Source organism: Manis pentadactyla, chromosome 3, assembly GCF_030020395.1.
Source record: "Manis pentadactyla isolate mManPen7 chromosome 3, mManPen7.hap1, whole genome shotgun sequence".
In the NCBI taxonomy this organism is placed as follows: domain Eukaryota; kingdom Metazoa; phylum Chordata; class Mammalia; order Pholidota; family Manidae; genus Manis; species Manis pentadactyla.
This window is the reverse complement of record NC_080021.1, coordinates 188,682,973-188,707,747: the sequence shown is the minus strand read 5'-3', so window position 1 is coordinate 188,707,747 and position 24,775 is coordinate 188,682,973. Positions and strand designations below refer to the sequence as shown.

General features: G+C 42.4%; 2 protein-coding genes across 3 annotated transcripts in view; both read right to left on the bottom strand.

Moving 5' to 3' along the window:
• TMOD1 (tropomodulin 1) overlaps positions 1-6,132 on the bottom strand; it is a 79,836-nt gene extending 73,704 nt beyond the window's left edge. For both annotated transcript variants that reach the window (XM_036888550.2, XM_036888551.2), the window contains exon 1: positions 5,990-6,132. The gene's annotated coding sequence lies outside the window, so the exon portion shown is untranslated. The remainder of the gene's footprint in view (positions 1-5,989) is intronic.
• Positions 6,133-9,481: 3,349 nt separating this feature from the next.
• TDRD7 (tudor domain containing 7) overlaps positions 9,482-24,775 on the bottom strand; it is a 77,031-nt gene continuing 61,737 nt past the window's right edge. The window contains exons 13-17 of the mRNA XM_036888546.2: positions 20,953-21,087; positions 18,641-18,751; positions 16,248-16,750; positions 12,251-12,411; positions 9,482-9,935 (exon numbers count right to left, since the gene is read on the bottom strand). Of these exons, the coding sequence (XP_036744441.2) occupies positions 9,715-9,935; positions 12,251-12,411; positions 16,248-16,750; positions 18,641-18,751; positions 20,953-21,087 (1,131 nt within the window). The 3' untranslated portion in view covers positions 9,482-9,714. The remainder of the gene's footprint in view (positions 9,936-12,250; positions 12,412-16,247; positions 16,751-18,640; positions 18,752-20,952; positions 21,088-24,775) is intronic.

Sequence of the window (24,775 nt, the reverse complement as noted above, 5' to 3'; positions counted from 1 at the left end):
ACGCTGTTGTGTATAAGAATCGATTAATTTTTCTGAAGCAAGGTTCTTAACTCCCAAAGAGTTTCATGACCCTAATTTTCAAATTTTCTGCCTTGTCGTTTTAAAATTTCTGTTCTTACCAACTGTGTCGCCTGTGCAGGTTTACTTTTAGCCTCTGACCCTTTTCAGGGTGTAAGTGGAACGCAGGCTAAAAATGATAAACAAGCGCGTGCAGTGTCGCCATCCCATCTGACTTTTAACATGGGCCCAGGTTGGCCTGGAGGAAGTCCGTCTTCCCTGCCCCTTCCTTCTGAGAGGTGTTGAGGCAGGCGCCTGGGTTCCCACCCACAGGCACTCATCCTGGGCTCCCAGATTCCAAACCTGTAGGCAGTGTGCCCTGCAAGAGGCAATGGGACGCAGGAGCCTGGAGCTCTGGTGCTCAGGGGAGGTTCTGGGCACGCGAGGAATCAGGCAGTTTGACTTTGAAGCCGTGTCTGGGCCTACCTTTCTCTGGAAGACAGAGGAGGAGGCAGGTAGGCAGAAGGTGGAAGTAACTCACTGCTGCCAGACCTGCCCCTTCCACAGATTGGCTGTTTTTCGGGCGTCGACCCCGCCAGCAGCCCTCCAGGTGCCCCACCGCCTGCCCCGCCCACAATCACGTGCCCACCGCTCGTACCCGTGTCCAGTGCATCTCGCCCCCGCCTCACGTGCAGCTGCCTCACACCCTCCACCATGTGCTCCCCGTGTTCTGAGGGGCCCCACAGGTGCTCCATAAAACCAGCAACAACAGAAAAACCCAGAAAGAGCCCTTGATTTTGCGTCAGGCCTTAAATGAATTCATTTGCAGGTTTTAAATAGAACTATCATAATGTCATGGCCAAGGGGAAACTTTGAGATAACTAGCACTCGCCTTGGTGCCCAAACTGTGGGGGTCTGTGTAGGCAGGATGAGCATCACGTATTAGGTGTTCATTAGAACTTGTTAGGAATTATTGAGCTTATTATATAATAAGCTTATTAGATCTTACTAGAAACGAGGAGCTTATTAGAAATTCAGAATCCCAAGCCCCCTCCCAGGCCTGAGTCAGAATCTGCATTTTTAACAAGATCCTGAGTAAGTCAAGTGTTGGAGATACACTAGTATAGAACACAGGGGCTCTCATTTCTCAAGTTCACCAAACCCTGGAGAACACTTCGGTTTTTCTGCAATACATGCCCCGACTGGATGACCCAGGACAACTCCTGGGGCTTACTTCCCTGTCTACGGAAAGGGGGTAACAATACCTGCCCTGGTCCCTTGGAAGCCTACTGCGAGCTCCCGGTGAGATCAGGGACTCAGCCCATGCGCTGTGCTGGGCTGGCAGGGCTGCGGAGCCGCGGGTTGCAAGAGCCGGGGCGGCTCCGCCCTCTGGCGCTGACGGCTCGGTGGGGGAAACGCGCTGGAGGTGCTCTGCTGTTGCGGTAACGTCCTCGCAGGGCTTTCATTTGCTTACTCTTCTACTCGTTCACCCATGCGACTGTCGGTCATTTATTAAACATAAAGTTCTTGCACTATGTCATCCTCTGAGCTTTGACACTGGGGAAGCAGAAATACATGAACCATCAACTGTCCTCGAGGAGCTGTCATTCTAGTTAGAGATAAGGAAGGAAGTGGATGGGGACATTCGAAACACACTGTGGGCTGTTCTCCTGGACTGTGGGAGCACAGGCGAGGCAATGGGAGCTTTGCTGTAAAGGATGAGTGTAACGTTTGCCATGTGGAAAAGCCGGGGCTGAGGCAGGGAGGCGCAAGGGCATATGGGCTCGCACCACGATCAAAAGGTCAGGAGAATTTCTGGAAGTGATGAGACATGGTTGCGGAGGAGTAGCCTGGGGACTGGTCTTAGATGGTCCTGGTGTTTGGTGTTAAGGAATCTGGTAGGAAATGGGGACCCTGAAGAGGGGAGAATCATGCAGCCATAGGCATGTCTCACAAAGACCTTTTAACAGCAGCGCAGAAGAAAAGACTTGAGGCAGAAGGATGTTTAAGAGGGTCTGACAGTAGCTCAGGGGAGAGATGGCAAAGAATTCAACTGGGGTAGTGATTATGGGGACAGAAATGAATAGAGGGGATGGTGAGGAAGATGGACCTGACAGGACTCTTCACCAAACGAATGGGTGCCGAGGGGAAGGGAGGTTTTTGGCTTGGTGCCTGGATCGATGGTGTTATCACTGAACAGGATGGGGGACCCTGGAGGAAGACGGGCAGACAAGCTTGAGTCTGGCCTACTGGGCAGGAGGTGCCTTGAGAAGCCCTGTTGGCTTTGTCCATTTGGCAGGAGTCTTAGGTGCCTGGAGCCGAGGAGAGCAGTACAGGCGGGACACATGAATTTGGCAGCTGTGACTTTACAGGAACCATTGGAGTGAACGGGACTGTAGGAGGGTGTGGGTTGAGAAGAGAATTGGGTTGAGAGTGGCACCAACATTTAAGGGATGGACAGAAGAGATGAATCTATGGAGGACGCTGAGCGAGGCCAAGAGGCATGTCTGCTGCTCTTGGTTCCCATGACCATGGAGAGCAACAGCCCAGTGGCCACAACTCATCAGCCTCCAGAATCATCTCCAGGAGCAGCCCTGGTGTCTCTTCCCTAGAAGCCCCAGAGTGAGTGGTGGCCTGGCTGCACACCCTGAGATGACTGGGACAGGGGGGCTCGCCTTGTCCCCCCCTCTCTGCCTGCTTCCTCTTCTGTGCAGTAATGTCCAGTCCTTTCACAGACCTGTTTTTCTCTAAGAGAAAAATGAAAGGATGTAAGAATAGGAGAGCAAAGGAAATGCTCCAATTTGTTTAGTTTTTCAGATCAGAGGACTCAGCACCTCACGGCATAGAGGAAAACCTCCTAGATGTGCCTCAGTTGGCTCCAGTGAGCCATTCCTTCATTCTCACTAAGAGCAGAGAGTCAAGTCCTATCATGATTAACCAAAGGAGGATTTCACAAAACAAATTAGGGAAAATGGCCCCAGAATTATGTTCTCTGATTCATATTTTTCCATAGAAATAGGCCTGTGGCTCCAAATTTACAATGGCTCCTAACAGCCAAATAATTGATCTATTCGGTGTTCTGGCTTTAAATGAAAAGTGAACTGGTCTCTTAAGAAATGTTGGCAGCCTGGCTAGTCCATTAGTAAGACCGAAAAATCAAAACATTGACTGGAAAAGGCCATTATGACTGAGCTGAGCAGGAGTCATCAATAGATGATGTCATTTCAGAAATAAGCAAGCCAAGGTCACAGGGCCCCTGGGCAGAAGTAGACTACCCTTCAAGGCCCCTCACCATTCCCCTTTGCAGATATTAAAGTTTGCCCAGGGGACACTGGGGTCTGAGCCAAGACCAGATTCATTTTACCCCTTCTTTGCTCAGTCTGATTCTAGAAGAATGTGATTCTATATATAGTCTGTGACATTCAGCAGGTCATTAAGGAATCATTAAGGAAGGCTCTCAGTCCTCCCAGGTGCACAGCCCTTAGATTCTCTTTGTACCACCCTCTTTCCCTCCTTCTCCAGCTCTTCTCACACTCCTCATTCCAGAAACACCTGCCTCCTGCCTGTCCCTGTCTCCAGCTCCTGGTACCTTTCCCCCCACTTCCTTCCTCACCGAAGCTTTTAGAAGAGTTGTAAGCTTCATCTCCCCATCTTCAATTCCTGTTAGCTTCTGCCTCTTCCCTTCACTAACACTGATACCATTGCAGGTACCAAGCCCTGGGCCTAGGTTTTCCCTGCATCACTTCACTTAATCCCCACCGCAAATCATAAGAAATGGGTGCTATTATTATCCCATTGTACAGAGGAGGAAATTGAGGCTCAGACAGATAGGGTCACTGGCCCCAGTAAAGTGGTGGCAGATCCTATTTTTGAACCCTCTGCAATGCTCTGGCCAAAGTCACCCACTCGCCCCTGACAGTCCTGATGGCCCCTCCCAGTCCTCATTCTCCTCCCTTAGCTCTTGGGAAGCCACTTTCTCACCCTCTTTGCCTCCTCTTCATAGGGTGGGTTCCCCTGCATTTCGTTCCTGGTGCTTAACTTTTCTCATGCTAGAAAGTCTTCCAAGGGAAACTCTGAATGTTGATCCAGGTCTGCTGGAGGACATCGTGCCCTCACCCTCATAGCTCAAGGTCACTCTAAGTGGGGGCTGGAGCAGGTGTCCTAACTTCCCGGTCAGTCCACCTCAGGTACTCAAGAGCTGCCACTACCTACTCCCTGTTCTTACATTTTTTGCTGAGCAGCAGGAAGTAGCCCTACCCGGGAGGAGGGAAAAGGTGTGGGACCCTGATAAGGTGGGGTGTAGGCTACTTTTAGAGAAAACTGACTTTCCCACTAATATGTGGGATTGCTAGACTGGCTCATTAAAAATAATTAATAAACCTTAATGACAGAGTTTCTTGCTTTCACTCTGCCTGTTTGTTGTCTGGTTCAAATTGATGAGAATTTTAGTGTTTTGTCTCCATTTCCCCCTAATTCTTCCATCTGAGGCTTTGAAATATATAAGAGAAAGCATAATACAAACAAAAATGAAACTTCAGGATGGGGGGCACTATTGTTGGAGCAAGGGCAAGTCCTGAACAGTATACCAGAGGTGAGGTGCTCACAGGTTCCCCAAACATGCCCGAGCAGCAGGAAGGGTCAGAGAAGAGATGACAAAGGCTAATGGAGACTGCAGACCTCCTGGCATGTCTAGCAGCATGTGACCTTGAGCAGGGGGCTCTGTGGCTCTTCTCCAGTAACAAAATGGCTGTGACCACTGGGAGGAAAATGGGGATTTGTGTGGGGCGGCTCCCGCTGAGGGTCTAGTTCTGAGATTCTGGCAGAGAAAAGCTTGGCAAGGTTATCTCCAAGAGTCTGAGAGGGTGAAGGTCGAGGCCAAGTGCAGTGTCAGTAATGGCACGGAGGTGCTAGAGGGTTGGGGCCTGCCTGCACAGCTCTGAGGCCACATCACAGATGGGGAAACTGAGGCCAGGGAGCGGCTGGAATGGAGCCTCTGGCCCTGCCCAGTTCATTGGGTCTAAAGCTGTTGGAGTTGCACGCTGCTTTGCGAAAGTAATGGCTGCTAGCCAACAGCAATGCCCATAATTACCGTGGCGCACTTCTGGACAGCTCAGGCCATTCCGAGGGGCCAGGTACACGACCTGTGTCAGAGGGACAGCCAAAGTCTCTGATTTCCACAACCTCCCGGGACGTACGCGGTTACGCCCGAGAGTCCCGGGCAGGGAGCCGGCGAACAGGTGGCACGAGCGCGGTGGTCAAGAGCGCACCCTGCTGCTTTCACCGCCCAGACTCCTAGCTCTGTCCCTGGAACCAAACATTCTACAAATGGGGAAACCGAGGCCCAGAGAAGGGTGGGGGCTTGCCAAGGTCCCCCTGTGAGTTGGCGACAGCGAAGGAGCTCCTGCCTTCACGCTCTTTCCTGCTCCACCTGGCGCGAAACTCGTGTATCACCGCGCTTTAAGCCTCGTCATCTCCCGCGGCTTGGGGAACTTTTCCTGCCACCACCAGGCGCAGCCCGAACGCCGGCTCCATGTCCAACCGAGCACCTATGCCCACGCTGCCACCCGCAAACTCTGGACAGCCGGCGGGAAGGCCGCGCCCCGGGGCCTGGCAGAAGCGGGCACCTGCACCCGCGCGAGCTGGGGTCGCGCGGGCAGCCCGGACGCCCGCCCCGTCAGGACCCGTCCAGGGCCCCCAGGTCTTCCTCCCGGGCACAGACGCGGCGCGGAGGTCCAGGGAGGAGGGCGCCCAGCCACGGCCACGAGCACCGAGCGGCGCGGGCGAGAGCGTCGGGCTCCGGACCCCGAGACCCGACTTCTCAACCCCGGGGGCAACCCGAAGCGGCGGCTATTTATAGAGGGAGCCACGCTCAGTCCCTCTTGGCTGCGGCGGCGACAGCTGAATATTTTGCCCAGATATGGCTGGGGCCCCGGCGCGAGGGCAGGGAGCCCCGCGAGCGCGTGGGGGACCCCAGGCCAGGTGGGGGGCTTACCAGGCCGTAGAGCCGCGGGCGCGGGCGGCCGGCAGACGGGAGCGGGCGGCGGCGGACGAGCGGAGCGCGGGGCTGGACGAGCTCCCGGGCGGCCGCGGGCGGGCGGGCGCTGTGGGCGCGGGGGGTGGGAGACAGGGGCGGGCCCGGCTCCGCTGTCACCGCGCCCCGCCCCGCCCTCCGCCTCTCCGGCCTTACCTCTCCTTCCGCTCGGGGGCGCCAGGGAGCGACACCCGCTGGGGCAGCGCGAAGAGGCCTGGCCGCCCCAAAGTGTGGCTCCGCTTCCAGACCGTGCCGGTCGCCCCCCAGTCTGAGCGTCGGTTCCCCCGCTCGTACCAGGAGGAGTTTATACGGCAGTTAAGTTCTCTGGAAAAAGGTGGGCTGATTTTCTTTGCTGCGGGGCGAGAACGTGAGAATCGGTAGGCACCTGGGTGGAGCAAAGCCAGCCAAACAGCTGCTGCACCTGGACCTCCTTGACTGAAGCAGCCCCCTGCCCCATCTTACCAGCAGCCCAGCTAGGTCCGGGATAAGCCGAAGCTTTAACAACGATCATTGTGTGAACAGGTAGTTACGATAGACTTGAATGAATTCTCTCTATAGTAAGAGCATTCAGGAAAACGACTTAACCACAACGTAACAGTGCCCCTTTCTTGAAAGGCTAATATGTTTTCCAGAACAAACCATTTAAACCGAGCAAAAACATTGTTTTAACTTTTAAAATGGCTCAAAAAAAAAAAAAAAAGAGTAATTTGTATGGACAGAAAGTAAGGTCTCTGGATTATTATGGGAAAGTTTCTGGTAGGGCAGACTTTAATAATATCAATTCCTTTTAATCCTGGTGTACAGATGGCTAATGAGAAATACTTGTTTTTGCTTTTTAAGTCTTGTTTTCCATAAAAATCTATCTCTACAAAACCCTCGCAGCTGATGAGAATGCTCTTCTCGAGGGGTATGTGACATATATTTTTAAATAAAGCAGTGATTTGATATTTCAGATTTTTATTTTAAACCCTTTTGTTGTGGAATCAAACATTTAAGAAGAGTGCATACTACATACGTGTGCAGGTTCCATCTTTTTTATCAGGTGATCACCTGTTGCAACCACCACTCAGACAAGAAACAACATTGCCAGCATCCCAGAGCCAACCTGTGCCCTCTGGGTTACTACTGCCTCCTAAGGATAATCATTTTCTTGACTTTCTGGTAATCACTTCCTTGCTTGCCATTTTCCTCCAAAAGTTGTCTTCGTTTGCTCATTTCTGTGTTTTGAGATTAACCTGTGTTGTTTCATAGGGCTGTAGCTTCTCCACTCTCATTGCTATTGAGATTGCTATTGAGCTTCTCCACTCTCATTGCTAAGTATTTGTTAAAATGTATTGTCCATTTTGCTTCTGGGTATTTTATTGAGGGTGTGTATGTATATATATATTCCTCCACTCTGTGCTTTGCCTTTACATCTTAATAACGTCTTTTGACGAACAGGTGTTCTTCATTTTAATGCAGTCTAGTATACCAATCTTTTCCTTTATTGTTAGAACTTGGCAAGTCCCATTTAAGACATCCTTCCTATTCCTGGATTATAAAGGTATTTTCATATGTTATCTTCCTACATTAGCCTCTCACATGTAGGCTTTCAATCCACCTGGAATTGTCTTTTGAAGATGGTATGAGGTATGAGTCAAGAGTCATTTGTGTGCCAGCTCGCTTTAGCACCAGATTAATTTTTCCATTAAATCAACAACACATTGCTTTATTTTAAAAAGTAACGGCAACACTTCTGCAGTCAGTGAAATAGAAATAATCTCTTCCTTATCTTAGACAATTTGAGGATTTTTAGTTGTTTTTTTTGCTATGGAAAGAAACCATTATAAAAAAATTTATACTACTTTTTTCCACTTAAACATTTATGTCAGGGTATTTTTATTTTCTCGTAAATGATTAAATCACTGACTGGCATAAGCATTCCTGAATTTCTAATAACTTTAATCATAAATAGTAAATAAAAATTTTTTAAAAGCTGGAAAAGTAATTTTAACATGTTTTACATGAAAAACCTAAAACATCTGGTCATTACCTTCTTTCTGTTCTCATTTTTCCTAGATTTTCTCAGATAAAAATAAGCAAATGACTTTAAGAATTTTATCTCCTGCTGGTCTTCTCCCCTGAAATCAACTCCATATTTCCAATAGTTCATGCATATTTTCACACAGAGGTCTATTCACTTAAACCCAGTATGTTTGAAATAAAAAATTTAAGCTTCCAAGAGTAAGGATCATCATCCTAACTTCTCAGAATTTAAGACCTGGCTTACCTTTTGACACCCCCTTTTCCCTATTTTCTATCTAAGATGTCAGTTCTGATAATTCTAATTAAAAACTTCAATTTTTAATTAAAAATTTTTTTCATTTCCATTGCTCCACTCGAGTCCAGGGCCTCCCCATCTCATTTTGATCCACTACTAAGGCCTCCAGCCTATTCTTCTGTCAATCCATCCTGCCCATCAATTAGCAAGCACATACCGGGTACCTGATATGTGATGTGTGCAAGGTGTCATCTGTCTGTTGTGGAGACACACACAGTGGTGTGTTCTGGAGACCATCGTACAGGCTTGCAGGAGCCATCTGGATGCATCTCTTCCCAGTTCCACATTCAGTGGTGTCACGTTGTTAGAAGGAACTCAACAACAGCAGGAGTAGTTACAACATGGGAATCATAAGACACTAAGCCTCATGGCTCCCTCCCTCCCAACACCCGCCAAAACCAACTGTCAAACTACCAGTGCCTCACTGGATAGAGGGACAACTAAGTCCCTTCCCTTCTAAGAAGCTCACAGTCCAGCTGGGGTGATTGGTGCACAGACAACTAGTTCCACACCAGAAAGCTCAGGAGACCTGGGCACCACAGAGGCATGCTCCTTATAGTGGAGTACAAGAGGCACCAGGGAAGGCGCCATGGTCAGGCTGGGAGCCAAGGAAGGTACTGAACAAGCAAAAATGGTGCAGGGAGAGTGAGTTGCAGGCAGAGAGGACAGAATAGGCATGGTTTGCAGGGGAGAAAGGCTTCCTTTGGAGTATGGATTGTCCTGGATGCACATGTATGGGCTTCAGAGACCAGGTGAAGGTCCAGTGTAGCTCGTATAGGGAGTGGTGGACAATGAGGTAAGGGTAGGAGGGAGACTGTGGAAGGCCTGGGTCTGCAGTCTGGACTCTCTGGGCAATGAGAAGGCACTCAGGATTTAGGGTGAGGAACATCCTGGGTTTCTTGGGCTTGCCCCTCTAGCAGCACAGCCAGCAATGCTGATGTGCTAAACACTCAGGGCAGTCTTCACACAGCTTGGTGACCACTTGCCTTGGGATACACCACCATACCAGGGTGGGGTTAAGGCATGAAATTCTCAGTGTAATTGGAGAAAAACCCAGCACTGCAAGGAAGACAACAGGAACAGAAAAGGAAACTCCATCTTAAGATAACAAAGCCTAAAAATAAGATAGTCAATTTTTATATTGATAAACACTTTATTCTAATATAATAGTAATAATTCAAGTATAATTTTCTTTGAAAAGTCAATTTTGTTAAAACAAAACTTGTTAAATATCTTTCACCAAACATAAGCATATTCTTTCAATCCCCACAGCAATCAGCCATGTAGCAGAGGTTTTTTTTTAAGCCTACTACATTTTGTTATTGCTGAAAATCGGAATTAGTTGTCAAGGTCTCAGAAGTAGTGATTAATTAACTTTGGAAAGCTCTACCAGATACTCTGACATGAAGTCATGAATCCAGATATCTGTGTCTGGCAGCGATGTGTCCACTAAATAGACCACTACTTTCCGGTCCCAAGGGCTGGCATTTTCTGTAACTGTCTGCACCAGTGCCACCAGAGGTCTCTTCTCCACATGATTTCGAAACACCATTGAGGCCTCCTCGGACCACTGCCTCCACTTCACTCCTAGGAGAAAGAAAGGGAGTGTGAGGAGGGTGAGAGTCAAATGGGCCTTTCTTTGATCCATTACAATGGAAAACTATATTCAGTCGCTTCCAAAAGAGCAAAAGGGACCAGGTTAGACTTGTCTAAATGAAAACCAGTTTTGCTGAACAACCTTAAAAAAGTCCAGCTTACAGTTTTTCTATTCTGAACAGGGCTACTTCTTGTTACCTATAGACACAAGTCCATTTGAGATTTTGATGCTGTTATAAAAGAAGTTATAATTACTCCCCATTTCTCTACATAAAATATATGTAGACTTAAACTGATAATGGAGATAACCAAGGGAAATCAAATATCAATGATGTCAGTGACATTTCTCTGATATCCAGATAAGTAAAAAAAAAAAAAGAATATACCTACAGTATCTAAATTTTCAAAATTATATACAATATCATGGTAAAAGCACTGGATTTAAAGTCTGGAGACCCAGTTACCATTCCCACTTTTTCTCTAACAAGTGGTGTGACCTTGGGCAAATAAGTTGATCTCTCAGGCTTCAGTTTTCTTATCATAAAATTAACTGGTTGGACCAGATGAATTTTAAGTCTCATGAATTTCTAAATCCCCATGACTTTAAACTTGAGAACTCAGGTTAGAGAATTCTAAATTAGGTTTTAAAACAAAAGTGGGTCAAGACTATATTTTTCAAGAAACTACTATACTAACATAATTTAAGTCCACATATACTAAATTAGATAAACTATTAATTATGTCCCATAGTAATGAAGGTCTGAGGTTCACATATAATTTTAAAGTCCTGCTGTCTATATAGTGAGCAGGCTAAACTCTTTGATTAAGAATTTCCTGCAAGAGAAGCCAAGAGTAGTCTGTCACCTGCTGTTTCCTGATCTGTGTAATAGTGATAGTACCGAGGCCTAACCTCCCAGTGCGGGGGAGAGTTCAGTGAAGTGAAGCGGTGGTGGAGTCCCTGGCACACAGCACCAGTTAGCCACCATGCTGGTGCTGGGGACAATGGTGCCAGCATGCCTCCCTCATAAAGACTCCTCCTCAGCACGGTTTGACTGTCACGTTTAACAACATGTGTTGTTAGTAAAACCAGAATATTAAAAAGTGAATAAGGAAAAAAATGTAACCCTTTAAATTTGAAGAAACCACTTAGAGGTTTGATCAAAATAGGTTAGTGGTAGCCATGCCATGTGCAAAAAATGACATTTTGGGCTCATATCCAACGACCATGTGAGTTTCATTTGAATTCTAGCAGGAAACACAAAGAAACTGTCAAATATGTCAGGATTAGGCAATATACATCTCTCCAATAGAAGCTGGTCAAAAAAGGTGAATCTGTATACATGTTTTTTTTCATTTCTGAGGTCAAATCACTTCTGGCACCATGTGGTCACAACTCCCCATACCCATGAGGAGCCCCAGGCAACTGGAGGTGCCTGTGTCCCTCAGCCCTTTTGGCCTCCGCACCCTCTGCTAATGCTGACAGGCCTCTGGGTGGGCTCTATCTCACTACTGCACACGCAGAGGAGCAGTCAACATTTGTACTGCTTTCACAAAAGGTAAAACAGAAATCTCATTAGACAATAGTATAATGACTGTACACCTATTAGCTTCTCAAATTTTAATAACAGTTAACAGGCTGATGAGAATGGTGAAATCACACACTTGCATTCTGTTAGTTGTAATGCAAATGGATACTCAGCCATGAAAATGGTCTTATTCTATAACCCGGGAATGTATTATAACTGAACACCCATTATGTAGATATAATTTATGCAATAAAACTTAAAGTATTCATTGTACAGAGTTCTCCTATTGGTTATTTAGGCTGCTTCATTGTTTTTGTTTGTTTTGGCTAGTATACATAGCTACAGGCTTTTCTCTAATAGTACAATAAAAATATAAACAAACTAAATGTTCACAATAGGGAAATAGCTGATTAAACAGAATCTTTTGCAATTGTTAAAAATTATTATCAAGACCATCAACCCACCACCCAAAAAGTAATCAGGAAAAAGAATGCCAAAAATAAAGAAAGCAGAATGCAATGCTATACCTGTACTAAGATTACAGCTTTAGAAATACACGTGAAACCACAGACAGAAAAGAATATGGAAAAATAGAAACAGCAGATATAGTGGGAGCACATGACTGTGAGAGATCATTCAAAATTATTTCTATTACAGTTGAGAATTTGTGCAAAAAAAAGTTAAATCAATAAGCCAATGACTCTGTACTCCCTAAGTATCCAGAACAAAACGATAATAGAAACTGTGCTGTGGCATGAGTTCAAATTCCACAGAAATTACCTGCTAGTTGAGCAGTGACTGCTTGGAATGGCAGCTTCCGGAACATGTCCACTAAGGGTTGTACTTTTCTTATGTTGACTAATTCGTGCTTGCCATAGTCTAGCTCATACACAGACACCAATCCGTTGGTTAGGATTCCTTTTAAAAGCACCCTGTACCACCTATAGTGCGTTGGATTAAACAGGAAGAAGAAAACACACACAAAGTCAACACCTGCTTTAAGGGTAACAATTCATGATAAAATGAAAAATTAATGCAAATGATGTTTATCAAAATATAAAACTGTATTGTCAAAGAAGTTTTTAAAGAGATTGCTTTTTCTTTTTCCAGAGTTACTACTCTGCTTTGCCACCAGCTCATGTGGTGGGATTTGTTCACTTAACACCCTTTTACAGGCCTCATGGAGCTAGTGCAGGAGAACAACATATAAACCCAAACCATCACTAAGAAGAATGATTAGATGCCAAGGAGTATGATCCGAACAAGGCTCGGAAATCCCTGCATTCCAACGGGGAGACAGAGATGGGCACCAGTCTGGGACAAGGTCCATGTGTGGAAGACGGAAGAGGGAGGCAAGCGGGACGAGACCAGGCTGAAGTCGCAGGAGAAGAAAAGCAGAGAAGACTCGACAGGGCGTGGCCGTTTGGGGCAGAGCAGCACCACAGTAGGGCTGGAAGGTGGAATGTGTGGGGAGTGGAAGAGAAGTCAGCCTGGGAAGGGAGGCTGGGAAGAGATATTAAAAGTTTGGAATGCAAAGTTGACAACTTTAATTATGCCAAGTAAGGACACTAAAAAACAAAATAAAATAAAACCTAGCCTGCCAGTATGGGGGAAAAGGAGGAGCATGGCTTCACATCTGGAGTTCAAGGTGCTAGGAAGAAATTCACAAGAATATGTATTTACCCCTCTGGGTGTACATCATTATCATTGAAATTAGAAAAGTCTAGACTTCAAAGTTAAGATATTAGGGACCATTTTAAAGTCCTATAGTCTTGATTATATGAAGAGTATTATTACACTAAGGAAAGGAAAATTGTTCATAATGTCTAAAAGGAAGGTGTCTATGAAAGCACTGTCTGCTCCTGAATGGTGAGGCCACAGACCCAGATATCCTCCGAAACAGGTGTAGCTGCCATAAGCTCCAAGCCCAGTGGAACAGCAGACCCTTCACTGCAACATGCTGCTGGGCTGGGGCTGGCCAGACTGGACCGACTCTCCAGACTCTCCAGCCAGCGCACTCTAGTGGAGAATGGGTACAGGAACCCCACACTGCTGCTACAGGGTGAGGTACAGTAAGAACGCTACAAAGGGGCCAACCTTAAACATTGTATGTGACTGGGGACTTCTGGGGAAAACTCCAGAAACCTTCAGCTGAGCCAAAGTGAGAGCAAGCAGTAATCCATGACTCACAGAGACCACAGGGATACGAAAAGGAATTGTAACAAGTACATGGGCTTTGGAGGACAGACATAAGCTGGAGTCCCATCTGGGCCATTTTCAGTTGTGTCACCTAGGGCTCTTAACCTCTCGGAGCCTGTTATCTCATGTGTAATATTAATTTTAATTAACTTACAGAAATTATTACATATCTATATATATATACACATATATATAGTGCCTAGCATACTACTTGGCATATAATAGGTGCTTGGCAAATGGTGGCCATCATCATGATTACCATTATTATTAGAATGAAAATAAGCTGTGTAAATATAAGAACCTCAGATCAAGTTAAGAAGAAATTTTCCTATGTAGAAATGCCAGTTTGGTACAGATTGTTAATTTGTGTAAGTGCAAAGGAAGTTGAAAACCTTTGGTTTCCACCTATACCATGGTATAAATTGTACAGAGCAAATGACATGGGGTGTACTTCCAGTTTATAAACGAGATACAGAACAATGAGGAGAGAGCCATCGGAAAACCTATGTGTTGTACCTGGATTTTCAAAATGCATAGCTTAAATAAAGGCTTCTGTTCGGACTAGATCACCAGTATCAGTGCAAGGCTGCTTGTGAATAATCTGGAGGGTTTGTTAAAAAAACAGATTCTAGGGTTCCATTCCAGAGGTACTGATTCAGGAAGCCTGGGGTGAGGAAGGAGAATCTGCATTTTTAACAGGTTTTCCAGGTTATTCTTACCTGAAATAGATTTGGAAACCACTGTAATAAATGTACCTGAAATTCGTAAGTCTTAACTTACCAGAGTTGGGAACAAGGTTTAGTGAATCATCCTGGATCATAAGATAGAAATTCTAAACACTTTACAGTGATTCAGTTCATAAAGTTTTCTATAATGTCAGGTAACCTGTTCCTACCTATAGGATAGCCCTTGATTATCTGGGGACAAATTAACTGGTTAAAGCCCAAGTGGCCTGGGGCAGGACTATTTGCCCCATGGGGATGCAGGGTAGAATCTGAAGTCCCAGTTATAGGCCTTCAGTTTATGGGTTCTCCACCCCACACAACCCTTGCCTTCAAGTAGGACCTCCCTACCACTATCATAATTAATCTTCCCCTAAGATAATAGTTAACATTAGTTTGGTTTTTACTGTGATTAAATTATCCTGCAGAGTTCTGATTGAGACAGATACACATCAATAATGTTTTCATATTGAATTAAACCCATTTAAACTTATGACTATAAGTAACATGACATAGTAAGGTTGGTTTTTTGAGGATGAAGAGCTTGCAACATATAAGCTGAATGCTTTTTAAAATGAGCGCTACTATACTCTTCATTCTTTAGGAGTTAAAAATTAGGTTTTTCCTCCCATGGAAATAACACAATTTTATAAATGCATATGCTTGCTATCTTAGGAAATAATGAAAGTATTTCATAGAAAAATAATCTGATCTTATAAACTGAGTTTTGGGGTGTGTGCATATGTGTTTGTGTCTGGTGTGTGTTGGGGAGGGGAGACCGTTTTTCCTGTGTGTCATCATCAAGCAAGCTTGGTCATTCCCCTACAAAATGGCAAAGGGGACTGGACAGGAGCAGTTGTGCCATTTTCCAGGGCTTTCATGGCCTTGAGTATAAAGTATAATGCTTGGGCTTCCCTGGGTTGGAACCAGTACATACTAGGGGACTTTGGGAGAGGAGGGCATGGATCCAAATGTGAAAATATGGGAAAACAGACTAAAGTGCTAAACAAGTATTAGCAATTAGGGCTCTCGCTGTCCAAAGGCCAAAGAACAGTGAAATATGCATTCTTGAACCTTATAAAAGGTGACCCAAGTTCTCTGGGAAGTAACTGACAACATCTATCAGGAATTTTGTCATTCAAACATTTACGGGATAGGAATCTACCCTATAAATAAATAATCTGAGATGAGAACAAAGATATATGTTCAGTATTATTTATAACAGTGAAAAATCTGGGAGAAAAAAATCCCACATAGCAAAAGAGAGTAAGTAAATTATGACTATGCTGGGCTATTACTCAGCCATTAAAAATGTTTATGAAGAGATTTTTATCACATGAAAAAATCTTCCCAGGATTATGTTAGGTGAAAAAAGTAGGTATTAAATTATATATAATAATAAATACCAATTATATGAATATGTATAGAAAAAAACCCCAGAAGAAACACATAAATAGTTAAACAAAGGTTAAGTCAGGTTGGCTGATTTTCTTATTCTTTTTGTATTTTCTAACTTTTGTACAATAGACATTTCATTTTTTAAATTAAAATGTCATTTTAAATTAAAAAACATCTTCTGAAAACAACAAAGGTTTTCTTTTTCTAATAGAAAAGTAGAAAAAAAGTTGAACCTTCACTTTAGATAGTTAGGTTTTAACAAGAATATGGTCCCTAGATTTTTAGATAAATGACATCATTTTAAATGTTAGAATATTACACAATTCCTTAGTCTCATTTCACATTCAAAATTCCCATTCATGCAGTTCAAGGTTCCCCTGGAGTGATTAAAGGACTCTTGGTATCACTCTACACATTTTTCTTAGGGGTAGAACAAAATGCTTTGTTCCAGGACCTACTTATTTTCCACTTTTGCAGCATACACTTGGTCTTTTTCCAGTGCTGTATGGTGCTCTTCTGACGCACTGTAATACAGAATCATCTCTTCCATCAGAACTTCCAACTTATGTATCTCTTGCCATGGCTGGATGATAAAGTAGCCTGGGTGACAGGCCACAGGCACGTACACATCCATATGTTCCCCTGGCTTTGACATGTGAACAGGAGGTGGCAGTTCCTCCATGGAGTAAGAGCTGGTATGATCCACCATGGATATTTTGATGACATCTGTGACATTCTTTCTGAAATTCTCTCCAGGATGGCCTGCAATGGGGTTGTTAGTGCTTTTACTGCTAGGAGAACTACCCGCATTGGGTATGGTGCTCAAAATCACATCCTTCTGATGCTTCCACAAGTCTGCATTTGTGATCTGGCGATTAATGCTGCGATGAGGATCGGGGAAGTTCTTAGGAGTGAATAAATAAACATGTGTGACCCCTCTGGTTTCATCCACTTTTGTTACCTTTGGAAAACACAAAAAAGTAATTCAGGAAATCCAAGTTCATACTGAATTCTAGGAGGCAGTTATAGTAACTAAAATATTAAAACAGGATTTTGAAAAAAAACAAAAACAAAAACCCAGTTTGCTTAAACTAATTTTATTTAAGGTAAGATGAATTATCTATCATAACTGTAGCAATGAATAAGCTCTTAAGTCAAAACAGTCTAGAAACCAGCAAGTTTATGGACATGAAAAGTTTACTAACCTCAAAAAACTCTGCTAGAGGTCATTATCACTGAGAAGAAGCGATAACATATATCATGATTAAAGTTTAATTAATGACATTTTATTTATTTTTAACTTAATGACATTTAAAAACACTCAAAGTAGAAAGAATAGTGTGATGAATCCCCATATGCTCATCTTCCAGCTTCAACTGATAAAAAATCATCACAATAATGGCAAAATGTTCCATATACATTCTACTTAGGCTGGTATACGTGCCCTCAGACTGGGAAGGGAAGGAAAAAGCTGCCATTCACCATACCCTTTGGGACCTCTGGTCCAAATGCCTTGTTTGGTCCTAATATCTGCCCTCACCCTTTAACCCCTCCCCCAGTTACATGGGGGGAGAAGGACCTGGAGAGGAAAATTGGGCAGAAGCACTAGCCAGTTAGCCAAAATTACAGATCTGCACCTGTTGCCCAGGAGACCTTTGACTACCTAGCTACCTCTTTCTGCTACAGGGGTGAGTGTCTATATGGGAAAACCACACATTGATAATGGGGATTGTACTGCTGTGTGTCCCAAAGGGCTAGGCAACCAATAATTCTCATCGGCAACTCCTGTTTGTCTCAGGAATGACAAAAATGAGACACTTCTGGTCACATCTCTCTTTTTATGAACAGGGCTAGGAATGAAAGGCAGAGACACAGGTATTAAGAGAGGGAGACTAGGCAATCCATCTATTGTAATTTACTTAACATTTTTTTCCTAGCAAGATGAATCTATTTGAATCCATCCTTTGATGTGATAATGAAGTACTGACTGCTAATTCAATTTGATATTTATGATACAGAAATACCATTATCAGAAAATCAATGATTAAAAATATTTTTATTGAGTACTCTGGTATTAAGTGAGCTTAAAACATAGTTGAGAAAACAATACTATCATGTGGCAAACGAAGAATATAAAATAGTATATAGTTGTGTAATTGTACAGTATAAACACAGTTGTAGAGTATAAACATAGGAAAATCAGTGTGAACTAGAATACAATTTAGAGATCTTCATGAAGATAGTGCTCAAGGATATTTCATTGTCAAGTGCTTATATAAAATGATATTATTTGCATCAGTTAAAATATAAATCATCTTATGTTACTATTCTTGGGAATATGAGCAATATTTCTGATATGAAGATGCAAAAGTGCAGAAGGAGAAACAAGAGCCAGTGAAATAAAGCAGTTTAACAAACTTTAGGAAAAGAGGTAAAAACCAAGATTATTAACAAAAGATTTGCTTATAATCTAGTCTACTTCAGGGAAAAAGAAATAGAGGACTTATTTAAATGATCTTTAGAAACACTTATCAAGAGATATTTGGTCCCTCTGCTGGGGACTTAACTTCTTACCATGGAGCACAACAGGAGCAGAGAACTGTATCTTCTATTTTCTTAATAATGGAAAAATTATATAAAGAACTTAAAAATAAATTGGAGATATAGGATAAATCTTAAATAAAAATTTCACCATGAAATATCTCATGAAACCAATCTCTTAACTATAAAAATGTGTAAGATGTGAAAGCATCAGTTTATAGTAAGATAAAATTCTTTCACAAGAAACAAATGAGCCCTTCTGGCTGACAGCTCCCTTTCTAAATGTATCAAGACCCCTAAGATAACTAACCTTAATGCTGCAGTCCGAGCAATTCAAAACAGAATCTCTTAACCAAAGCACAGCATCTGGTGTCCACATGCCAATAGACTGTGGAAGATCTGCCAAACAGCACTTTAAAGCCTGAAAAGGAAACATGATGGAAAAGCAAACACAATCATCATCTTAACACAGGTACTTATGAGTCATGTCAATACTGTTTTCCTACAAATCAGATATTGCCAAAATGGAAAGCAAGCAATAGCTCATAATGACAATCACAGCTCTTGGGCTGGAGCATCTGCTATCTTCCTGGCTCTATTTATATTCCTACTATTAGCTCTACCCCTATGAGCCGGGGCTTATACTAGGCACTTCACATTTCCTGCCTACGATACTTCTACATGGCATGTCATTACTGTGATCTCACATTACAGATGATGAAATGGACTCAGAGAGACTGGGTAGATCACAAAGTTGTAAAGAGAACTGGGACTTATATCTAGGTCTTCCGTCTAAGCCCAACTGAAAGAAAATGAAGTGTCATTTGGATGAAATCTGACTCCTATTGCGAAAATCTTTTTGGAGGCTTACATGCTTCATTCAGCATTTCCTGAGTGTCTTCAGGATGCCAGGCATTGTGCTCACATTCTGCAGGAAGTTGTAATGAGAATTCGGGAGGGTCAGAAAACCTGAACCCATTGGTACCTAAAAGCCTCATTTTCCTCAAAGCTCTTAACCTCCTACTGTCACTGCACAAGCCTGTATAATGGCTACAACAGGGAGTAAAAGATGACCCCAGGGGCTCCCTTAGTTGCATGGAAGCCTTTGAATTGATGGGGACAATTTTGTGAAGGGGATGAAATCTACTCCAGGATGCCTGGCTTCCTGCTGTCCTCTCTGATCTCCTTCCATCTTCTCTGCCACACCCTCCTCTCTCGGGGGCTCCAGTCCCTCACTGTGCTGCCTGGCTGAGGGACCTTTCTCAAGGGGGAGAAGGCCGCTTACAGCAGAGAGAGCACCTCCAACACCTGCAGGGTCCAGGCGGTCCCTGCAGAGGAGAAGGCCAGTTCCCAAGCTCCCAGAGGGTGCCATCCCACAGAGGAAATTTCCTCATTTTAAATCTTGGCAACCAATTCATATTTTAAACATTGTAACAGCCAAGAGTGTAAACCCATATTCATGGTCAGCTGGGATAGACAGGCCATCATTTTGCTACTCTGACTTAGAGCTCTTGCGGAGATGTTAGCCAGAGGCTTGGCTCTAGCTGGGTTTTAAGGTTCCCCAACTTCACATTTATCAAATAACAAATCTAGATAAAATTAACAGAAAAAAATCTGTAGTGACTTTCAATGCTATAGCACAAAGAAGGTACTATTTGTGTGACTTTCAGTCAGAAGCAGGAGGATGGATCCCACCTTCTCCTCCAGTCCAGGAAACCGTTTCCAGGTAAGGCTGGCCCTGGACTGATGTTCTAACAAGGAGTACAGAGGCTAGAGGTGTTATCAAGTGAAAGGAGCACTTAAAGATCTAATAATTTTCAGTATTATGGCTGAGCAGCAATAAAAATAAAAGTGATTTTGAAAACAGGCTTGAATACAAGATTAAAAACTTCTCTGTAATATTTTAGAAAAAGCAATGGTGACTAAAGTGAGAGAAATTATGAAAGCCACACTAATTATAGTCAAGTGCTTTTTATTCACTGAGTTTTAATGGCATAGGATATCTTTTGGCAAACATAAGTCAAGGGGCCTTTTGAATTATACAGTATTGAACAATTTTATTCTTAAAAAAGAAAATGACTGACTTCTGTACAAAATCCTCTATTTCTCCTAAAGGTAGGAGGTAGTTCTTAACAATTTCAACTAATTCAAAATAATTCAAAATTCTTGTCATCTGAATTTTTACTAACAGAACGATAGGCCTAAGTTAATCGTTTTACCAGAATCTACGGGGGAAAGGTCATATAAGAAAATGATTAAATATACAGATTTCCAAAGAGAATGGTTACCTAACGAAGCTAAGAAATGTGGAAGTAAATATTTACATACAATAACCTAAAACTACATAGAAGTCAGCATTGGCCTCTAATTATTAAAATGGAACCTCTAAGTAGACAGCATAGTATGATAACTAGACATGCTTGAAAACAAATATTTATCAAACAAAATATTCTGTAAGTTTTACATTCAAAAATTAGTGAACAACCACATTTGACCACTTCCAATTTTGTTGCAAACTTGGGACTTCAATCATTATCTAGATCAAAACTGAGAGGACATCTCACATGATTACCAATACATCCAAATCTCTGCCAGCTTTGGCAGACTTGCAACATATAGTACCTGAGGTGGTATTGCAATCATTTCTTGTAGAAACCGTGGGGGAATTTCCCTGAGCTCAGACACTTTTACGGATGTCACAGTGCCAGAGTCCAGGAATTGAACATCAAGAGCTCGGCTGCTGTGAATGTTCGTGATCTGCAATGAGACAGTGTTGGCTCATGTGTTAGCATGTCGAAATGGCCAAAATGCTTCTGTGCCATTAGTTTGTATGACTCTAGACTGCATATAAAAAGCAACAAAGACCATCAGTGTTACTTAAATTTTCTCTTATTTTAAAAATGTACTTATTTACCAAATAGGTTTTCTTTTACAGTGGCATTTATTTCAACATCTAGTCGTTAACTCATTTAATCAGTAATAAGCACTAATCTAATAACAATCAGTAAAATTCATAACTATAGTAATATTTATTATGTTTTCAATTCTGGGACACTACTGATTGTAAAGCAATTTGATACACAATTATAAATATATTGCTTATTATGACACAGTCTATTCTCCAAAATATTAAAATATAAGAAAAAAATGACTGTATCTTAGCAATGAGGAAATAAAGAATAGAGAATATTCAGCATTTTACTTGTAGTAGGTACATCCTATATATTTTAAAATCATAATATATTTTGGTATTTTATAGCTTCATCAGATAACCCCACGATAATTTTTATCACTTGTTCAAAAACTAAAAAAGTGAAACTCAGAAAGTCATAGAAAGGAAAAATAAACATACATTAGTAATTTTTAAATGGGAAGATTATACATTAAATCAAAGCAGTAATTACCTATCTGTGATCAAACAGCCACATCTCAATATAAGATTCTGGGCGCACTTTTTTTTAATTAAGGTATTATTGATATACACTCTTATGAAATATTCATATGAAAAACAATGTGGTTACTATATTCACCTATATTATCAAGTCCCCACCCATACCCCATTGCAGTCACTGTCCTGGGTGCACTTTTAAATGCCCATCACTTCCCTTAATAGGCCCTTGTGATTTTGTTATCACTTAATATAGTTACATTGTGAAATACAGTCCCATTGGGATGGTTATCTGGACAAGGACTTCATGCCTACAGCTGCACTAACCTCTACCTTGAGACTGGTGGTGCCTTCAGTAGGAAACTGTCAAGGAGAGACGGACCACTCTTGGCATGGGAGTCAGATATATGCAAAGTAAAGCCTTTTTCTACTGCCCCAGGAGTGTTTATTAATATAATAGCATTGATTTTTTTACTCTAAGACATGATGAACATAAGCAGTACTATGGGGCAGTATTTTTTAGTGTATTTATTCAAACATATATACTGAATATGTATATTGGTATGGATGGTATATACTGAATACTTACTATCACCAGGCATAACTCAGCCACAGAGATATATCTTCCCATTGAAAGAGCTCCAAGTCTTATGAGAGATGACACAAATATACAATCATAATATAATGCACTAAAGGGCAACACTAAAGTTATACACAGGATACTGTGAGAGCCCAGAGGATGGGTACCTGGCCCAGTGAGGAAGTACTTGTTAGGGCAAGCTTTCAGGAGGAGGCAATGTCTAGAATTGGTACTTTTCTTTAAAATTTACTTTTTTCTTCTTGTTTTAGTAAAATGTCCCTAGTATAGAAAATTTAAAGAATGATATAAAATCACATTTAATTTAGTATAGATTACAATTATCCTTTGTCTTTTATCCATGCATTTACAAAAAAATTAGATTTATAAAAATTCAAACATATTTGTATATACTATTTCATAACTGACCATTTTTCACTTATTGTCTCATAAGCCTATTCATGTCATTAGTTTTCTGCATCACTTTAATGTTGCATAGTCTGTAATATGGATATGACATATGACTTATTTTAACAAACTCTTTGGCTGGGTAATTTGAACTGTGTAAATTTTTGTTCCTTTAAGAAATAATCATATTTATTGGACATTTTTATTAGCTTTTCCACTAATTTCCTTTTACCCCAATTTCACAAAATTTTCAGAGGTAGACCTTAAATGATGAGTGGTAGTAAACTAGATTGGTAGGAGTCTAGTTAGAGGCTAATCTGAACATGTCACACAGAGGGGAGAGGATGGGCAAAGACACATTTATTTCCTACATGTGGGGTCTACGTGCATTTTGGTTACACTGGAGCATCAAGTGAGAGAGAAGGCAAGGCATGGGATCAGCCAGGAGAAAGGCAAAGGCACAATCTTGGGCAGCCAGGTACCCTGTCTTAAAGAACTCAGACTTTACCTTGGAGATAAGAAAAATCCCAATGAAGAAGAATGAGATGATCAGCTTTATAAAAGGCCGTGTATTGTTGGTGGTAAGACTGGATGAGGGTTTTGGAATCAGATAGATTTGGTTTTAATTCCAGCTCTCCCACTTTCTAGCTGAATAACTTTCCTCATCAGTAAGAAAGGGGATAAAAGGGTTTTGTGAAGATTAAATGAGATCTTTAAACAACATTTACCATCTGAAAAATAGTAAGCCCCATTAAAAGTTGGACGTATTATTATTTGCTATCACTCGCATTTTGAATTGCTCACTCTAGTGGTTACAGAGCTCTACTGGAGGAAGACAAAAGCACAGGAACCAGCTGGTGTGCTACTGCAGTCATCTAGGTGGTAAGAATGGCAGGGTTTGGTTTAGTTGCCCTGGGAGCTGAGGAAAATGTAGGAGTCAAAGATAACTCTTAAGGAACAACTTGAATGGTTGCATGAATGAAGGTGTCACCAAAATACAAACATAAGAGGAAGACAAGGACAGGGGAAGATAATTTTGGTTTCAGACACATAGAGCTTGAGGAGTTTGTGAGAAAGACAATGAGGCTGGCTTTTGCCCAAATCTGAAGCTCATCAAGGCCTGGGCAACAATCTGTGGAGTAATTAGGACTGAGGTGGTAACTGAACCTATGAGCTGGACTGCCTAGAAGGATACAGAAAATGAAAAGAGGGGTGGGCCAGGTCACACTGACATTGACACTTCATAGATGGGGGTGGGAGAGATGTCTTGGTGAGAAATAAGAGAAGGAATCATTAGAACACCATGAAGAAAATTAGGCATATTTGACAACATGGTAACCTAGTGAGGAGAGCATTTTAAGTTTTTACACTGTAAGATGCATCAAAGGAGGTCTGGGAAACTAAGACCTGGAAGATACTAACTGGACTGTGTGATTAAGGTGCTGCCGCAAAACTGACTCTCTGATGGAGTACCAGGAAGTCAAACAGCAGAGGCTGAGGACTGACTGGAAGGTGGTGTAAAAAGTGAATACAGACCATTCAGGATGTATTTGGAGGGAACAGGGAGCATCATGGCCACTGAAGAGTGTTGGCTGGGTGTGTGGAATATGTTCAGAATGTACAGGCACTAAATAAAGCTTAGACAACTTACAATGTCAAGAATAAATACGTCATTGTATTTATAAGATCTGCTTTCATTAATCACTTTTCCTTCCCTAACTTTCTATGCACTACAAAAAGAATGAAATGAACACTTTCGTTTCCTCAAAGGTAGACAATACACAATTTGATAGTAATAAAAATGATACTAGGTATTTAACTAGAGTATTTGAGCATGCATTGAAAAGGCATTTTTTGCCAAAAAAGGCATAACCTGATTCTACATAAGAGGAAATTCAAGTTGAGAGATACTCTATACTGCTACTCCTCGAAAGGCCACAAAGAAAGACAGGGCAACTGCCAGGCTGGAGGACACTAAGAAGTCATGACAACTAAATATAACTTGGGGTCCTGGACCTGAAAAAGGATATTTAAGGGACAATCTTAGAAATGTCAGTACATTCTGCAGATTA